The 18564-nt window shown below is 34.9% G+C and overlaps 2 protein-coding genes across 3 annotated transcripts; one reads left to right on the top strand and one right to left on the bottom strand.

Moving 5' to 3' along the window:
- Positions 1-2450: 2450 nt before the first annotated feature.
- LOC110619181 lies at positions 2451-11617 on the top strand. 2 transcript variants are annotated; one of them, XM_021762455.1, is made up of 5 exons: positions 2451-2782; positions 2883-3241; positions 3714-4571; positions 4990-6153; positions 8402-11617. In XM_021762455.1, the coding sequence occupies exons 2-5, from the start codon at positions 3082-3084 to the stop codon at positions 11338-11340; spliced, it is 5121 nt and encodes a 1706-aa protein (XP_021618147.1). In that variant the 5' UTR covers positions 2451-2782; positions 2883-3081; the 3' UTR covers positions 11341-11617. The 2 variants fall into 2 exon arrangements, with proteins under 2 accessions (XP_021618147.1, XP_021618146.1); XM_021762454.1 differs by having other exon boundaries at positions 2451-3241.
- Positions 11618-12900: 1283 nt separating this feature from the next.
- On the bottom strand, positions 12901-17411 carry LOC110619182 (RNA pseudouridine synthase 5). Its single transcript, XM_043958425.1, has 12 exons — positions 17189-17411; positions 17015-17072; positions 16907-16934; positions 16772-16818; positions 16548-16638; positions 15855-16020; positions 15038-15125; positions 14464-14548; positions 14197-14272; positions 13907-13974; positions 13547-13616; positions 12901-13380 (listed from the first exon to the last, which is right to left on the bottom strand). The coding sequence occupies exons 1-12, from the start codon at positions 17310-17312 to the stop codon at positions 13151-13153; spliced, it is 1131 nt and encodes a 376-aa protein (XP_043814360.1). The 5' UTR covers positions 17313-17411; the 3' UTR covers positions 12901-13150.
- Between the last annotated feature and the right edge of the window lie 1153 nt (positions 17412-18564).

The following is an 18564-nucleotide window of genomic DNA, read 5'->3' as shown; positions in this document are numbered from 1 at the left end:
AAAATAGGGATTTCACGTTGAGATGAGAGTATTTTTGGAAAAAATTATCATCTCTCACATTCGAATCTTTGACTAAACGGCTTAAATGGACGGAATAACTATGAATTTGGACGGAAGAGAATGTGAGGGACTTAAGTGTTGGATCGCCAAAATAGATGGATATAAGTGTTAATTACGTTAAACCTCATGGACTAAAAAGTAATTTTTTCATTTTTAATTATCTTATTAGGAATTTAAATGTAAAGATATAATTGATTGCTTGAAATTTTATCATTTACTAAGAAAGTAATTAGACAGAAGGGGGCCAAAGTTAAAAAACATAAAAAGAAGGGCAAAAGTCATTTGATTGATGAAAATAAAAAAGAAATGGGAAAAAATAAAACAAAAATAAATTAATAAATTATTAAATAAAGAAAAAGAGTAAATTATTTTTCATTTTTAAATTAGGTTAAAATTAATATATATATAGTTTAATTTTTATATCTTTACTTATTACATTAAAATATTTTTCATTTAATTTTTTATTATTTTTTAAAAGTAATTAGTATTAAATAAATTACTTTTTTCATTAAATGCTGTGAAATTAAAATATTTATTCATCAACTTCTAAGATAAATGGCATTTATCTTAATAGGTTGCTTAGGGTGATGGTTAGGCATAGTGTTTAGATTCCATAAATTTTTTAATAGGATGCCTTTTGTAGGGGCTTTAATGTAAAAACACTTAATTTTACATTTTTAATTTATTAAACCGAAAAATTACTACTAATACATGTTTCAATTTAATGAAATAAAGATATTTTTAATTAAAAATAGTTTAATTAATTTAAAAAGTTTCAGAGTTTAAATTTAAAAAAAAAATTATTATTTAATTATTTTATTATAAAAAACTAAAAATTTACTATTTAGTGTTTGAGTATTGTAATTATTAATAAATCAGTATTTATAATTTTTAAAATTTATTAAAATATTATTATTTTTTCTTTTCGTTAATGAAATAGTAATTTAATTTTATTTTTTGTTAAAAAGAAATAAAAAATAAGAGATAAAATTTTTAAAATTCAATTTTATCCTCAAATAAAATTTTTTATTTAGTCATTAAATATTACTAGTATTAATAAGTCAGTTCCTATATTTTCAGAAATCTATTAAAATATTTTTATCTTTTCTCTTATCTATTAAAATGTCCTTATCATTTCTTTTCGTTAATGAAATAGTTATTTCTCCTCCCCTTTCACATCCTCATCCTCATTCTCATCATCCTCAAAGAAAAAGAAAAAAATTGAAGGAAAAAGAAAAAGAATAAGATAATGAAAATGAAGGAGAAGACGAAAAAAAAAAGAAGAAAAAGAAAAAGAAGAAGAATGAGAAGAAAAAGGCTGAAGAATAAGAAGATGATGACAAAGAAGAAAAAGAATAATCGCCTCTTACTCAAAAAATAAGAATAAAAAGAAAAATTAAAGAAGAATAAAAAAGAAAAATAAAAAAAACAGTAGAAAAAGAAAAAGAAGAATTAAAGAAGAAGAGGTGGATGACAAATTGATAAAGAAAAAGGAAGAAAAGAAAAATAAGAGAATAATTTGGTCTTTTATTATATTTTTAATGGTAGAAATAGACAGAAAGATTATTTTGTTGATGGAGATAAAATATAAGGATATTTTAATAAATTTCTGAAAATATAGAGATTGACTTATTATTAATAATGGTAATATCTAGAGATTAATTTGTAAATTTTTTTAAAAAAATTAATTAATTAATTTTTTATTTTAAAAAATATATTAATTAATTTATTTGTTAAAAATTGATTAAAATTTTTTTAAAAATTTAAAATATTATTAAAATTAATTAGTAATTTTTTTTTATAAAATTAAGGTACCGGCTACATAAGTTAAATAAAAAAATTATGTTTCGTTTATTTTATAGAAAATATTTATTAAAAAAATATTTTTTAAATGTTTTTAAGTTTAAGTAGTTAAAAAATTTTAATTAATAAAAAATATTTATTTAATAAAAAAGATATTTGAAAAAAATAACTTATGTTTTTAAAAACAGAAAATTATTTTATACATTTTAGAGATTTTTATTATCACCTCTCTCTATATATTTATTAATAAATTTTATTTTTAAATTAAAATTAAATAATAAAAAATAAATTATTTTATTAAAAAAGATTTTTTAAATACAAATTACTTTTAATAAATAAATAAAAATTTAATAGTTTAAACTAATAAAAAAATTAATTAATAAAATTTTTAAATATTGAAAATATTTTAATATATTTTTTAAAATTAAAGATTAATTAATAAATTTTTTTAATAAAAATATATTGATTAAAATAAATAAATAAATAAAATTTGGATATCAGATTTTTTTTTTGGGATAAAATCAGAACTTAAAATTAAAACATATTTTGAATTTTTTAATAGCGGACGTGAAGAGGACATGAATTGCGGTTCAATATCGCCGTTGAGATACGGAAGCCAATCTCGTTCTCTCTCAAGGCTCTCTTTTGTCCCTTATAGGGCTATCGGCTTCGCCTTCTTACTTTTTCCCGTCTCCCACTGATTTTCTTGCTTTTTCCTTCAAACCAAGCAACACCGAGAAAAAAAAGACGAGGAAAATTGACTTAGACGGAGCGAATATCACAGGAAGAGCGACTTCTACGAGGAGGAATCTCTGCAACTGAATCAAATTCCTTGGTGGCTTAGTTTATATCCTTCGATCTGGTTTTTTAGCCTATCGAGGCTTCCACTGCCAATTCTCGGCTTTTTCACTTCTCTCAGGTTTGTTGTAAAGGTTCTTGTTCGGCCTTCCAATTTTTTTGGTGATTCTTGCTTCCAAAATCTCTTAAGGCTCATCTTTTGCTTTTCGCTTTTCATAAAGCCCTAGATTTGGTTCTGCGAGTTCAGTGTGGTTTCTTCTTTGGGCGGCCCGTTCGAGGGTTGTTTGATCTGGTTGGGATTTTGTATTTGGTGCAGTGTAGGAGGTTTTATTATCTTTTTGTGTTGTTGTCTCATGCCGGATAGATAGGTGGGGAGGCGGATAAATAGATTAGATTAAGTTAGGGTTTTTGTTGGTTTTAATGCCGACAGAGCGATTGTCTTGGGATCGGAAAGAGTTAGCAAAGGAGAGGAAGTACGACAGGTCTAAGGCTCGATGGAGGGAGTCGTCTTCGAGTCATTATGGATCGTATCGCGATTTCGCTCGCTGGGGAGGATCCAACGAGTTCCGCAGACCACCAGGTGAGTTATTTATTTGATCATTTTTTATTCTTTTTGGTTGTTACATGCCCTAGCTCAGTTCAATTTTTTTAATTAGCTGCTGCCAGTGATTTTGATTTGAAAGCCTCAATTGTTTTTTGTTTCCGTTAATTTTTTAGTTCTGAAACAAATTTATTGGCACATTTTATTTCATAACTTGTTGATGGTTAACATCTACAATCTGGAAATATAGGGTGGTCTGGACTTTTTGTAGATAGGGTATTCAGTTTCTACTTAATTTCTTTTATAAGTGGGGCTTGCAATTTTTTAGCTGCTATTTTCCCAGATCTGATTTGTTGTCCTTTGGTTCATCCTTTTATGATTATTCTATAGCTTTGGGAACTTATATTTTTCTTTATATGTTTTAAGAAGTTTTAGCCTTTTTTGGGGCTGAGAATTTATGCGTGTTTGATTAGATATAATTTTCATTTTTTGGTTCAAATATTATTTGAAGGTCATGGTAAGCAGGGCGGGTGGCACCTGTTTGCTGAAGAATCTGTCCATGCGTATGCACCCTTTCGATCCAGTGATAGAATACTGGAAGAAAAGAATTGCCGGCCATCACTTTCACGAGGAGATGGTAAATATGGAAGGAATGGTAGGGACAATAGGGGATCCTTTAGCCAGAGGGATTGGAGGGCTCATTCATGGGAAATGAGCAATGGGTCTCCAAACACACCTGGGAGGCCGTTTGACGCCAGTAATGATCAGAGGTTAGTTGATGATACAGTAACTTACCCCTCCTCACATCCTCATTCTGAGTTTCTGAATACCTGGGGCCAGGCTCACCCAAAAGACCAGCATGATAATAGTACGATGGTTGTTGTTAATGGTTTGGGCACAGGCCAAAGAAGTGATAGAGAGAACTCATTGGATTGGAAACCTCTTAATAAGTGGACTCACTCGGGAAGCTTGTCTTCAAGGGGATCTGGTTTCAGCCATTCCAGTAGCTCAAAGAGCCTTGGAGGTGCAGACTCCTTCGAAGGAAAGGCCGAATTGCAGCTTAGGAATGCATCTTTAGTCACGTCTCATTCTGGGGATGCTGTTGCCCGTGTTACTTCGGCACCATCTGAAGAGATAGCTGCAAGGAAAAAGCCACGCCTTAATTGGGGCGAGGGACTGGCAAAGTATGAGAAGAAGAAAGTTGAAGGCCCTGAGGTGAATGTGAGTAAAGATGGAGTTATTTCTTCTAGTAACATGGAAGCCAACCATTCACAAAGTTCAAATTTGATTGAAAAGAGCCCCAGAGTTGTGGGACTATCAGATTGTGCATCACCAGCAACTCCTTCCTCTGTTGCCTGTTCTTCTCCAGGTAATCACTATGTTTCTTATAACCTTGATTAGTATTTTTTAATTAATTATGCTTGTTAAGTGATTCATAGTTCATGAAATTTTCACCACATTCAACTTGAGTTACATGGTACAATTATTGAATTAACCTTTTTTGTAAAACCTGCATGTTGTATTTCTGAATATCTCCGTGTTTACTTTACTGATGGTTGTAGTAGCAATGTTTCCGAGATTGTGGATGAACCAATGCATGCAAAAATTTATTTCTGCTTGCAGAAGCCAAGTGTATGCAAGCAAAAGTATTCTGCCTGTAGTTGGCAGTGGATTCTGCCATGTCTAGTAGTAAATGTCCTGCTTGTATTCCTTCTCTCAGAGGGGATTTTTTTGGTTCCTTTCCTCTTCTGTTGAGAGAATCCTAAGTTGCCAGCTATCTGTTGCAGGTTTGGAGGAGAAAACATTTGGCAAAGGGATAAACGCTGATAACGACATTAGTAATTTATGCTGTTCACCTAGCATTGGGTCCCAGAGCCACATTGAAGGTTTCTCTTTCACTGAGGTGTTGGATGCTACTTCAATAGCTAATTTGGGCGCTTCACTTGTTGAACTGCTTCAATGTGATGATTCTAGTTCAGCGGACTCGAGTTTTGTGAGGTCCACAGCGATGAATAAGTTGCTTACATTGAAGGGTGGCATATCAAAGACCTTGGAGGTGACTGAATCTGAAATAGATTTACTTGAAAATGAACTCAAGTCTCTCAAATTTGAATGTGGAGGCAGATTTCCTTGTCCAGCAGCAGCCAGTTATTGCTCGGTAGGTGATGAGGCGAAGCTATGCAGTGGACAGGTGATTGGTTCCAACAACATACCTCGACCTTCTCCTTTTCAAGCTTCATCTTGTGGGACTGGGCATGTGGAAAATATACCAATTTGTAATGGTCTCTTGGAAGTTGTTCATGGATGTGGTAAGGATGATGATGTTGATAGTCCTGGAACTGCCACTTCGAAGTTTGTTGGTTCAGTGTCTTCAGTGATTGGAGTTTCTTCATCTGACCTGGGGAAACAGGATGAGTGTTCTGGTTTTATGGGTGTAATTCAATCGCCAACCATGGTGTTGAAATCTGTCGTGCCTTGTACCAGTGAGCAAGATATTGATGAACATGCAAGCATGGATGTTAACATGCTTACAAAGAACAAAGAAAGTGCATTTTTTCCAAGTGACAGTTCTTCAGAAGAGAATATATGTAATCCAATATTGGCTGCCAATAAAAAATCTGCTAGCAAAGCGTCCAATATATTTATTAATTTATTGCCTAGGGATGAATGTGAGGTTGTTTTTTCAGAAGTTGCTAATGTTGCTTTGCGGCAGAAGGATGCATTAGTTAAAGAAAGGTTTGCTATGAGGAAGCAGTTTTTGAAATTTAAGGAGAGAGTTGTGACCCTTAAGTATAAAGCCTTTCAGCACCTGTGGAAGGAAGATATGCGCTTCCTTTCAATAAGGAAATACCGTGCAAAGCCTCAGAAGAAATATGAATTAAGCCTGCGGACAACTCATAGTGGGAATCAAAAAAATCGGTCTTCAATTCGTTCTCGATTTCCTTTTCCCGGTAAGCAATCTCAGTACTGTTCTATTTTAAATGGCAGTGGTGTTTGTTGGTTAAGTTGTACTACTAGTTTCTTCTGGTATTTAGTGTTGTGTGTGTGTGTATATATATATATGCTACATTGTTTCAGTTAATGGGAATGCATTTTGATTTTTGAGCTATTAATTTTTCATATAATGATTATTAATTTGATTAGAATCTTGGATTGAGAGGTACAAGCTTAAGTGATAGAACAAATTGCATGTTTTTTAAGGCAAGAGCTTTACCATCATCCATAGGTAATCTAAGGAGTTTATGCACTCTTGATCTATGAAATAATCATCACATAAGGTGACCAGCTGCACTGAGGAAATTAGAATGCTTGAGACGTTTCTTATTGGATGGTGTTGGAAGGAAACTTCACTCGTATACATTAGTGCATTTGGAAACTTTAAAGTGGATTAAAGCTAAGAATCTAATTAGAAAAGCTGTAGTGCTTAAATTTGCTGATCTTCGAAACTTGGGAATAATATCTGAAACAAGAGAAGAAGTTGAGATGGTTATGAGATCTCCCCTTCTCGGATCAGGCCTCCTTCGTCCCTTGGAGATGAAGATTTCACAGGGAAGTTGTTTTCCAAGTCTGGAACCACTTTTAGGTTGTAGTTTCCTGACAAAATTAGAGTTGGATGGAGCTATAGGTGAACATCCACAATCTCTTCAACACAACCTGGAATAACTGCCAGAAAACCTTGGCAAGTTAACATTGCAGGGGTCTAAATTTAAAAGACTTATTGAACTCTGTCTGATCAGCGAGTATGGGTTTAAAGATTGTGCAGTGAGAACTCTTGGGTTTCACACAATTGACTTACCTGTTCTGTGTCACAAAGTAGATCCCTGTGGAGATGTTGGTTAGCTAGAAGGTGATTAATATTTTTTAGGGAGTTTTCTTAACCTGGTCATTTGGCTCTAATTTATGGATTCCTTTGTTAGTTTGTGGAATCTGATCTGAATGGCACCAACCAAATCGGGAGCTTGTTGAGGGCAGTATAATGAATTACATGTTGGAGCTTGGCTGATGCACATGATATCTCTCTTCAGTTTGTTAATTCATTTTCCAAAGTAATAGTTTCCAGCAGCCTACTATACTGCTTTCATTCCATTCTAGTTGTCATTTTTAGAAGTTTGCCAGAGGATTTGACAATCTGCATCCTTCACTAGCACCTAATTTCTAGAGACAATTTTGTGTAGTTGGAAATTGAAATATGCAATTTGTTTTTCCAAATTGCGTTGTGGTAGTTTGGCCATTTCAGAGACCAGATTGAACATATTCCATGTAGATGCTACATAACTGCAAATACCAGTGGTTACCTAATCTTTCTGCACACATTGGAGTTGGATTGTGAACATAATTGTGACAACATTGCCATTGGGATTTGCTGCATCAAGTAACAAATTTATTGGCATTGTATTTGATAGCTTGAGCTCCTTTGGAGGCTATACATAATATGAGAACTTTCTTTCTTTCTATGGTGGAGTTGCCTTAACTATTGTGGACTTCTCTCCTAGGTTTGATGAGGTATGCAAGTCCTTTGGGATGGTTCAGATGGCACAGTTGTGTCTTTAATGCATTTTGTCATGGGAATTTTAATTTTGTTTTTTTTTGTTTTTTTTGTTTTTTTTTTGTTTTTTTTTTTTTTTGTGAATATGCTTTGTCAACAATAGCTGGTATGTCAAGGTGGTTATTATTTGTTGGCCCTTTTCATAAAATCTTGGATTGGTTGATATTTTTGATGGTGGTGGTAATTATCGAGAAAGGGAATTAAGTTCATAATGTTTTGGAAGTTTTGGTAGTGGTTCCAGGTGGTTTATTTTATGTTTCAAAAGTGTGACTGGATCACATGCCACAAAAGGCTTACCTTTTGTTGTTGTAGTGGTGAATATTGATGCCATGTATATTGTATGGTGACTTTTCGAATCAGGAAGGCTCCTTGGCTTCTTCTTGCTATACCTCACTGAGGTAGTGAGTTATGATGCTAATTCCTATTTCTTGAGAATGATTTATTGGTTGTTAAATCCTTTTGTTTCAATTGTTAACTTCTGATGATCTAAAGTAGTTGTATTGTCATATATAATTTTTTATGATGCTAGTGCCTATTTGTTGAGAAGGATTTAATGGTGGATAATTTTTGTATTGTCTACTTATGATGATCTTTTTGTTGGTTTTACCATCAATGTATGATTTTTTTCTTTCCAATTTGAAACTGTTTTGCAGTTGGAAATTTGAGTCTGGTCCCAAGCACAGAAATGCTTAACTTCACCAGCAAGCTGCTGCAAGTTTCTCGAGTCAAGCTCTACAGGAATGCTTTAAAAATGCCAATGTTAATTTTGGACAAAAAAGAGAGGAAGGCTTCATGTTTCATCTCCAGTAATGGATTAATTGAAGATCCCTGTGCTGTTGAGAAGGAAAGAGCTATGATCAACCCCTGGACCGCAGAAGAGAGAGAAATTTTCATTGATAAGCTAGCCATGTTTGGGAAGGATTTCCGAAAAATTGCTTCTTTTCTCGATCATAAAACGACTGCAGATTGTGTCGAATTCTACTACAAAAATCACAAATCTGATTGCTTTGAGAAAACCAAGAAGAGAAAGCAAGCAAAGTCCTCTACTAACTACTTGGTGGCATCTGGTAAGAATTGGAACCGGCAAGTGAATGCTGCCTCGCTTGATATTCTGGGTGCAGCTTCAGTCATGGCAGCTGATGCTGACAATTGTATGGAAAATCAACGGATGTGTGCTGGAAGATTCTATTTGGGAGGCTACTGTGATTCTAGAACATCCCATGGTGATGATGGGAATTTAGACCGATTAAGCAATTTTCACATTCTTGAGAATGAAAGAGAAACTGTTGCTGCAGATGTTTTAGCTGGCATTTGTGGTTCAGTGTCCTCAGAGGCAATGAGTTCTTGCATCACTACTTCTGTTGATCCTGTGGAGGGATGTCAGGAGAGGAAGTCACAAAAGGTGGATTCTGTCAAGAAACGCCCTTCAACGTCTGACATTACAGAGAATGTTGATGAAGAGACTTGTTCATATGAGAGTTGTGGGGAAATGGATCCTGCTGATTGGACGGATGAGGAGAAGTCTATTTTCATACGTGCAGTGTCATCCTATGGAAAGGATTTTTCTATGATCTCACAATGTGTCAGGACAAGGTCCAGGGATCAGTGTAAGATGTTCTTTAGCAAGGCTCGGAAGTGCCTTGGACTGGATTCAGTACATCCTGGACCTGAAAACCTAGGAACGCCAGCTAGTGATGATGCAAATGGAGGTGGGAGTGACACAGAAGATGGTGGTGCTGTTGAGTCTGGCTTGATGATCTGCAGCAATCAGTTGCACACCAAGATAGATGATAACGTGCCATTGCCTCACAAGGACGCAAAGCAGCATGAGGAATCTTTTGCCATGGAGAGGAAAGAATTGACTACGGACTTGAATGGATCAAAGGATAGCAATGTGGCTGAATTATCAGGTCCAAAGGTTGAAAAAATGCTTGTTTCTGATGCTTGTTGGATGATGGAGAACAAGCCTGAGCTGGCTTCCAACTTTCACAAAATCATGAATGGTTTTGTCCACCAATCTGAGTTCATGCTGGCACAGGAAGTTTCAAATGAATCAGTCAATTCAGAAGCTGGAATAGAGAAACTAGTTGATGACAATATTCCTGTTGAAGATGCAGGGGATCTTGGCCCATCCAATCCAGTTGCTGATGCTGATGTCAAAGGTATAGCAGAGGCTTCTGCTAATGCAAGTGTAAATAGTTTGGTGGAAAAAGAACTCTTGTTGCCTGAAAATAATTTGAACAACGGAACAGATGATTCTGGAAATGTGTCCCACCAGCCTTTGGATATGGGTTGCTGTCCAAACTTCATTGTAGGTGTGGAAAATGTGCATCATATATCTGTCGAGTTGGATCCTGTGGATAAGTCTCCTATTGTCTCATCGACACATGAGAATAAACTTGTTACTGCTAGTTCTGTGTTACAAGACTCTGCTGGGATCGAATGCAGAAAATTGCATAACCAGGATAGGAGTTCATCACAATTTGATTTTCAGAAGAACAAAGATGAGCAGGGTAAAAAATCTGTTGGTGAGGATGATCATTTAGGGATACTTGGGAGCTATCCTTTTCAAATTCCAACAGAGAGAGAGATGAATGGGGATATGTCTTGCAGACCTCATTCTGAACTTGAAAGTCTTTCAGCGTCAGAAAGGAATGCTACTAATCAGTTTGCAGCTCAAGATTGCTATCTTCAAAAGTGTAGCAATTCAAAGGCCCAGTGCTTAATGCCTGAGCTTCCACTTCTCTCCCAGCACCCTGGACAAGGCAATGGTCAGCCAAGAGACCAGTCGTGTAGTTCATCACATATAGAAAAGCCATGCAGGAATGGTGATGTGAAACTATTCGGCACTATACTCACTAATCCTTCATCTTCATCAAAGCTGAATTCTAGCATCAATGGGAATATAGAACAATTGACAGAGGGTCCAAAGCCAGGTAACAAGTCATCAATTTTGAAATTCACTGGCCATCCAACGATAGATGGGAGCTCTTCAATCGTGAAGTTTGATTGTAATAATCATCTTGGCCCAGATAATGTTCCCATGAAGCGTTATGACTTCTGGGATGGGAAAAAGATACAAACTGGATTTTCATCTTTACCACTTTTGGCCAATTATCCTGCAGCATATGGCAATTATGATGTGACCTCATCCAAAATAGAGCAGCCGGCCTTGCAGGCATCTGTGAAGTGTGATGACCGTAATTTGAACAGTGTCTCGGCTTTGCCTCCGAGGGAAATAAGCAGCAGCAGCAGCAGCAGCAGCAATGGAGTTATAGATTATCAGACGTACAGGAGTCGTGACAACAGTAAAGTTGAGGCATTCTCTGTAGATATGCTACAGCGGCATGATATATTCAATGAGTTGCAAAGGAGAAATGGGTTGGAAGCAGTCTCAATTTTACAGCAGCAGCGGCAGGGAAGGGGAACAAGGATGAATGTTGTGGGAAGAGGAGGAATTATTGTTGGAGGGTCATGCACGGAGGTATCTGATCCGGTAGCGGCCCTTAAAATGCAGTATGGTGGGAAAAATGGGAGCATAACGGGGGAGGATGAATCGTGGAGAACCCGTAAGGATGATGTAGGCAGGTAGCAGGAGTGGCGAGAGGGCCCTGCTGAAGAGGCCCTCTCTGCGGCAAATATCTTTTCTTGCCGTGCCTTGTATATTAGTTTTTGGAATGTTCAATGGAAAAAAGTGGGGCAGTGGACGGACGCTTCTTAATTTAAGCCCGTCTATTTGGTTTTTTTAAAAAATAGTCTTAGATGCTTGTAAGATTGTAGTAGCTTTTAATTTTTTGTAGTTTGATGGAAATAATCTATATGAAAGTTGAGAGGGCCTCCTTTCTCACTGCCCCTCCGTCGTTCGATCACCTGCCTGTCCCTTCTTCCATGCACAAAATTAGTAGAAATTCCTCGTTTTTGATTGTCTTCGGCTGAAAATTCTTGAGCTCACATTGGCATCTTCTGACTAGTGAAGGCTAAATATCTTTTTCTTCATTGGAATGTTGTTATCGATGGTACATTTAAAAAAAGAAAAAAGAAAGAAAATCCCACTGTTTCGACTTGTCTTTATCGAAGGACATAAAAAAGCTGATTGATTGATAGGATATTTTATATATTGTGATGGTGGTTGGTTGCCTTTACCCATAAAGCTTATCCAGTGATCCACCTACTAGAAAATTGAAATGCGTACAAAACCATCAATTCTACAATTAGAGATGCATGGCTACGTGCTTCAAATGGAACAATGGAATGGCAGCCGTAGGATTTGTCAATTTGCCGTCCAGCTCGGTTCGTTTACCACGTACTGCAAGGGGAAGGGATACCGGCCGCTGACCTTGTCCGTAGAATAGGCGGAAGCGGTGCTGTGATCCTTATAACCTTTGGTACCATCAGCCAAATGAAAATCAGCACTATATATATATATATATATAATTTTAAATATTCATATTATTTAATCATTCTAAACAAATATTTTCAGAATTAAAAAGTTTAATTTTACAAAATACAATTACATTTTAATAGAGTGATTTTGAAATAAAAATTAATAAATAAATTTCTTAAAAACCTCATAATAATTCTCTTTTTTATCTATAAATATACACCTCAAAATCATTTACTCTCTCTATTTTATAATTTTTATCCACTTTATATTTTTTACATAAGAAAAATAATTTTTTTATTAACTTTTCAATAATTTTTTTATTAACTTTCCAATTATATACATCTTAAAATATTAAATTTTATTAAATATTAAAAGCTTTTTTGATAATTAATAAAATATTATTTTAAAAATAAGATAAAATTAAATAGAGTTATAATAGTTAATTTATATATTAATTATATGTAAAAAAAGAAAACTGAATAATAATTTTAGAATAACTTAAAAAAGAAAGATAGAATAAATTATGAGATGGTGGGAGTATTACGAAAAAGCACTCTATACTGCATGGAACAAAGGGTACCATAGATAACTTCGTGTTTCAAGTCAACTCATTTCAGTTAAGGAATGCTTATACTATATTGTACCTCATTGAAAATGTCCAAGCCTACCTCATTTGTAGTGGGGTGCAAGAGGAACAATTGATGTGCATGCAAGTAATAGCCACAATCTCCAGGAACAGGTTTTGTAGGTCTCTGATACCCTCTACAGAAAGTTTAAAAACAATCAGCAATGATCTACAATCACCAAGAAATGCATATTTAAATTTGATAAGTGCAAAACACTTGAGCTAGATTTCATATAATGTTCCCTTTGCTTTCAAGACAACCAGGAGAGAGCTCAAAGGTTCAAGAAGATAATAAATTCTTGGTGAAAGTCCTGCTTCTTTTATTTCCAAACACTTGGAAACAAAATTCTCCATTTGCTTCGTAAAATCTGCTTTCTGATTAACTGGTCCAATCTAAATAACTACAAGAAATGTGGCAAAAGTATGTGTATGGAAAGTAGAAATTTCTTTTGAACTAATAGTAATCCAGGTGAAGGGGGAAAAATAAATAAATACCAAAAGCATAAAGTAACTGTCCATATAAATAATAGTAGTACTTCCATACCCGTCTTGGGCAAAACTTTCATCCACGTATTCAGATTCAAAGCTCTTCGGTTGCCCACCAACAACATAAAGAGGATCACCTGATAAATAATTAAAAGAAAAAAAGAGCAGAAGTTAAACTAAACTAGTGTAGCGAAACAATTTAAAAGCATAAATATGCAGCAGAAGTATCAAACAGAATATCCATGCTTAATTTAACTTTGTTCAAAGTCATGGTACTATAAAACAATCAAGACTTAGGTTTACCTAACAAAGGATGCCCTATAAAAGAAAGATGAATACGAATTTGGTGCGGCCGTCCTGACTCAATCTCAACCTATTTGACATATAAGAAAAAGATGTTAATGTTAAATTACCACATTTGGTACAGGGGTAATTTTCCCCTTATCCCACTTGAGCTAGCGTTGGAGATAAGTTATGTCTGATTCATTTAAATTCCCACATTGGTTTGGGATGGGTGGAATATACCCTTTATAGAGTCTTGGGCTTTCCCATTGAGCTAGCTTTTGGGAGGTGAGTTAGGCTCAAACCATTTTCTAAGAATTAAGAATACAATTTTCTCCAGAAGATTGTCCATACCCATTCAAATGTAAATAATATGTATACCTGGACCAATGTATGGTTTCCCTGCACATCTCTCTCAAGTACTTCAACTTTGCTTAATGCTGGCTTGCCTTGTTTAACCCAAAAGGAGGAAGAATAAAGAAGTGATCAGAAATAATTCTGGAAAGCCATGGACAAAGGATGGAAAAACACTTAGCAAGAATAGTGACTCTTAAGCACACTCATAAAAATATCCAAAACTATTATCCCTCGGAACTGGTAGCAGCAACTTGAAGCACTTCAAGAAGGAGAGAGAAAAATCTTGATTATTAAAAGAAAATAGTTTAATATACCTGAAGGCGAAGCAACATACAATCCTTTGGCTACACCAGGGTAGCGTACTGTTCCAATTGGTTGCTTGATGATAACCTATCACACAAATATAGATTACAACTTGTGTAAATTACTTGCAAACAGCAATTTAATTGATTGACACAAGCAGCTGATTCAGATGGTTCTTCAAGTTCTGAGCATTACAAACAAATTACGTACTAGACAAATGGCAATAGATTATCAGTAAAGAAAAGGGAGCAGTGTCCTAACTCCTAAGAGTCTGTTACCTTATCTTGATTGAGTATTCCATCTACTAGTGCTCGATATATCTTCGAAATTTTCCTTCCCTTGACAAGCTTCGTGCTGGTATTGCTGCATATAGACAATAATACATTTAATCAGCTGATGGATAACATGTAATCAGTGAAATGTTTTTCAAAGCACCGAAACCAACAGGAAATGGCCAATTATTAAGAGTTCCCTTCAATAATAAAGCCATTAATAACCCATGCTTTCTTCCTCTACTAAATCAAGTAAGATTTGAATCGGTAGCTTGACTTTGGTACACATTGGGTAGCAGCATATATTTTTTGATGGTAACCTTCACTACATGAACTCAGGCTGGATTTCTTTCCTAAGCATAACCATCGAAACATACAGTGGGGCTAAGCTGTGAAGAAAGTTTCTCAATCTCTCAGACAGCTATTAGACCAGAAAAGGACAATTTCTGACCAGAGGAACAATAAGAATCTCTGTGATCAATGGCCGCAAAGGAAACATGAGAAGGTTCTTATATCAGATGAACTTTTACATATTTTATAAACAAGTAAAGGAGCAAGCAAGGTGGCATTCTCTACTAACCCGATATCTCCAACACGAGATGTGCCATCAGCAAAATATGCAGCTAGGTGAGTCTTGGCAAGCTTTGACTTTGCACAAAGTAATATTCCTAGAATCCAATTTACAACTGATCAAATCATCAAAAAACTTAGAAGAATGTCTTTTTTTTTTCCCAAATGATATTATTCATACCAATACTATGACCAAAAGAGTTGGTAAATGAGTCAACTCTTAGGTAAAACCATAAAAGCATGAAATGCCAGGCATGTATCTAAGGAGGAGGCAATACAAACTATCATTATAAAAATAAAACTCTGGAGATCTCTGACTAGCAAAACAAATATGGTGGTCATATCATCTGATTATAAAAAAAAATATCTAAAAAGTGTGCTACTGCACAAGATTTCCTGCATTAGAAGCTTGAGGGAGGTAGGTGTGGCATTGTAATATAACTTTTTTCATGGCATGAACCCATGACATTCAAGGAATAATGGATCAGCCTTGCCATTGCATCTAAGCTCACCCTGAGAGTTATATCAAGATCTCTGTCTTGAGTTAAACTATGCAATTATCAAAAGCAACTAACAAATAATATAATCCATTTGTCTCTTAGTTTTAAGAATTTACTGGTTTTTTTTTTAAAAAAATTCAGTGCATATTAGTTATGTTGCACAAATTGACCTTCAAGAATATGCTTCCTTCTGGACCAGTGGACTAGATTGATTGATGAGGTCAGCATTCAACTATGTCTCACATGTTTTGGAACATTCAGAATGCAGCCAACAGTAAACAAAAAGAAAGAGTCTTTGTTATATTGCTCAGTGTTATCTCAGCTAACCTGATGTGCCTCTTCCTAGGCGATGAACAGGAACAGGATGTTGTTCTTGGCTCAGTAGGGAAGAAGTTTTTTTCTTTGCCCACCACTGAAGTTGTGTTAAAACAGTACGCTGTTGGAAAAGCCCTCCAGGCAAAACTTGCAGACCAGAAGGCTTGTTTAAAGCAATCTGTTTATTATAATAATCCCATGTCAATCAAATGAAATACATGACTTCTCACATCCTAAATGCACAGATACTACAATCAAAAGTATGGGCTGCTTTGATTTCTATGCTACACCCAATGCAACAATTTAGCTTAGTTGAAATCAACCTTTTTATTTTCCATAGAATATAATGCAAGATTCATGGTTTGGGTGAAAGTCTATGCAAATGTGTGTGGTTCTTAAGCCTTCATGTCCACACCTGCTAGGAAACTGAATCACAAATATGTAAAGCATATCCACAATATTTACTGAGATTTGGAGCATACACTGCATAATCAAGACTTAGGTCTTATAGGCATATTCAAAATAACAAATTAACAATTAAGTTGCAGTTCAATGGGGTGGTGGGAGAATTGAGTCAATGAGTCGTAAACATTTAGCAATTCAGCAATTAAAAGTTCAATTAATAACAAGTAATACAAATGCTATATCAATCATGCATGAGATTAAATGCATATATTTATAGAGAATCAATTATAACTCATTTACCAGATCAGCATCTTCATATAGAATTTGTAGCATGTAAGGTGCATCAGGCTCTCTCCAAGGAAGCCTGTGGTAGACAAGTTCTGAACCACCCCTAAAGAAATACAAGTCTATCATATCAATAGGGAAAGAAATAACCAAATTACATGCCTTATATTTTTTTTCATAAATTAATACTTTAGCTACAAATAATCCTTTATTATATAGTTGGATATTAACAAAAAAACCTGAGAATTATGTTGGGTTCTTTAACAATCACACCATCAATTGTTATCTGCAAAACTTACAACAAAATAAATGAACACATGAATTTCTGAAATTAACCAAGATCGCAAGTGCAGTATCAAGATATGGAATCAAACCTGTCCATTTTGGATTCGCTGCAACCAACTGTTAAATTATCAGTAAAATATATATTTCTTTGAAGTTTTAAGTAGAATGAATCTTAACGAGTAATGAGTTTTGCTTACCCGTGTAATGGAGCCGAATTGTTATACTTGCTAGAGTAGAATTCAATCAGCGTCAATTCTACAAGCATCAAACCAAATATAAGAAAAATATTAATTACGGCAAAAGAAGTATTGAAAACAGCAAAGTTTGATCGGATTAGAATTGACGTGAAATGAATGGCAGAGGAGGCAGACCTGAATCGGAGGAAGAAACAATGTCACTGTAAGACAAGCCGTCGTTGAGATCGGGCCACGGAAGGCCGAAGAACGACGGAGACTCCTCCACCGTTGTTGTTTGTGATGTGTTACAGTTAGCCATGTTTCCTGAAAGCGAAGCCTCTGGCTCGTCTTCCGTTGTCGTAGCGATTTCAAGGGGAAGGCTTGGCTTGGAAACTTCGATTTCATTATTGGTAAAATTACATTATGCACCTCACTATTTCAAAACATTTACATTCTCATTCAACAACTTCCCTCTCTAAATTTATGAGAAAATTGAAAAGTTGAAGTTATCTCCATCAACCCAAAAATCTTAAACTAATAAATATATTTCTTTTTAAGGGAAATTTAATATCAACTTGATCTTACATAAAAAATTTAGCAGATACAAAATCAAAGCTTGTTTTAGAAATTAATACCAAAGCCTGAAATTAAATGGCAAATAAGAAAACCAGACAATCTCTACAATTGAAATTGAATGAATCACAAACTCTGATTAATAATTTTTTCTTTTTGAGTACTTACAGAATCTTATACTAATTAACTGAGTCTTACTAATGAAAATAAAGCTAACTGATTAAATCCAATATGAGTTGTGTCTGCTGCTGTATCAAGTTTGCTCGCATGAGCTTCACCTCAGTTTCAGCAACCTGCAATTTTTTCCACTTATCTTCTAATTCTTTTTCCTTCAAATTCCCAATAGAGATCAATCTTTCCTTGATAATATTAACTCCAGAATCTGGTAGTGTGTACTCTGAAAATTGCTCCAGCTTCAACGATTCATTCAGCCGTGGATACTTAGACCAGAATTCCTCACCTTCACCTTTCTCTCTTGCTTCAGAATTGCTGATCTTGTGTTCGCTTCTTGGATTGATATTGGTCATGTCAGAATCATCACCTGCATGCTCTAATTTATCATCTTCTTGTTCTTGATAACCATGCACCGTCATAAAATAGTCTTGGTAGCATGCTTCTTCTAAGTTTTCTTCATTAAATAATTCAAATTCTTCAACTTCATCTTGAAATTTCTCTTGTTGATGTTCGTTTATAGGCTGGGATATTTCTTCTTCTTCTTCAGGGTCTTAATCATCAGCTTCTGGTTCTTCTTCAGGATCGAATTGTTCAAAGTACTTGACTATTTTGAGAAGGTGGTTGTAAGAGTGTGGTGCATAAGAAGACTGTAAGATTCGGTTAGGAGCCATTGTGAAGATTTCAGGTTTAAAAATCAGTTGGGTTAATGGATATTATGAGGATGAATCAAAGCCTATTTAGTTTAAGATTATATAAGCAAAGTTTTCCTTCTCATCATGGGACTAGGATTCCGAAATACACGTTTGCGTTCTTATAGTTAGACA

Source organism: Manihot esculenta, chromosome 7 (assembly GCF_001659605.2).
Source record: "Manihot esculenta cultivar AM560-2 chromosome 7, M.esculenta_v8, whole genome shotgun sequence".
In the NCBI taxonomy this organism is placed as follows: domain Eukaryota; kingdom Viridiplantae; phylum Streptophyta; class Magnoliopsida; order Malpighiales; family Euphorbiaceae; genus Manihot; species Manihot esculenta.
The sequence above is the reverse complement of the archived record's forward strand: the minus strand, read 5'-3'. Positions and strand labels throughout refer to the sequence as shown.

Coding starts and splice junctions, on each gene's coding strand:
- LOC110619181 (XM_021762455.1), top strand. CDS start 3,082: ATGCCGACAGAGCGATTGTCTTGGGATCGGAAAGAGTTAGCAAAGGAG. Junction 3,242..3,713: donor CGAGTTCCGCAGACCACCAG/GTGAGTTATTTA, acceptor TATTATTTGAAG/GTCATGGTAAGCAGGGCGGG. Junction 4,572..4,989: donor TGTTGCCTGTTCTTCTCCAG/GTAATCACTATG, acceptor TATCTGTTGCAG/GTTTGGAGGAGAAAACATTT.
- LOC110619182 (XM_043958425.1), bottom strand. CDS start 17,312: ATGGCTAACTGTAACACATCACAAACAACAACGGTGGAGGAGTCTCCG. Junction 17,073..17,188: donor TGTTTCTTCCTCCGATTCAG/GTCTGCCTCCTC, acceptor TGATGCTTGTAG/AATTGACGCTGATTGAATTC. Junction 16,935..17,014: donor AATTCGGCTCCATTACACGG/GTAAGCAAAACT, acceptor ATAATTTAACAG/TTGGTTGCAGCGAATCCAAA.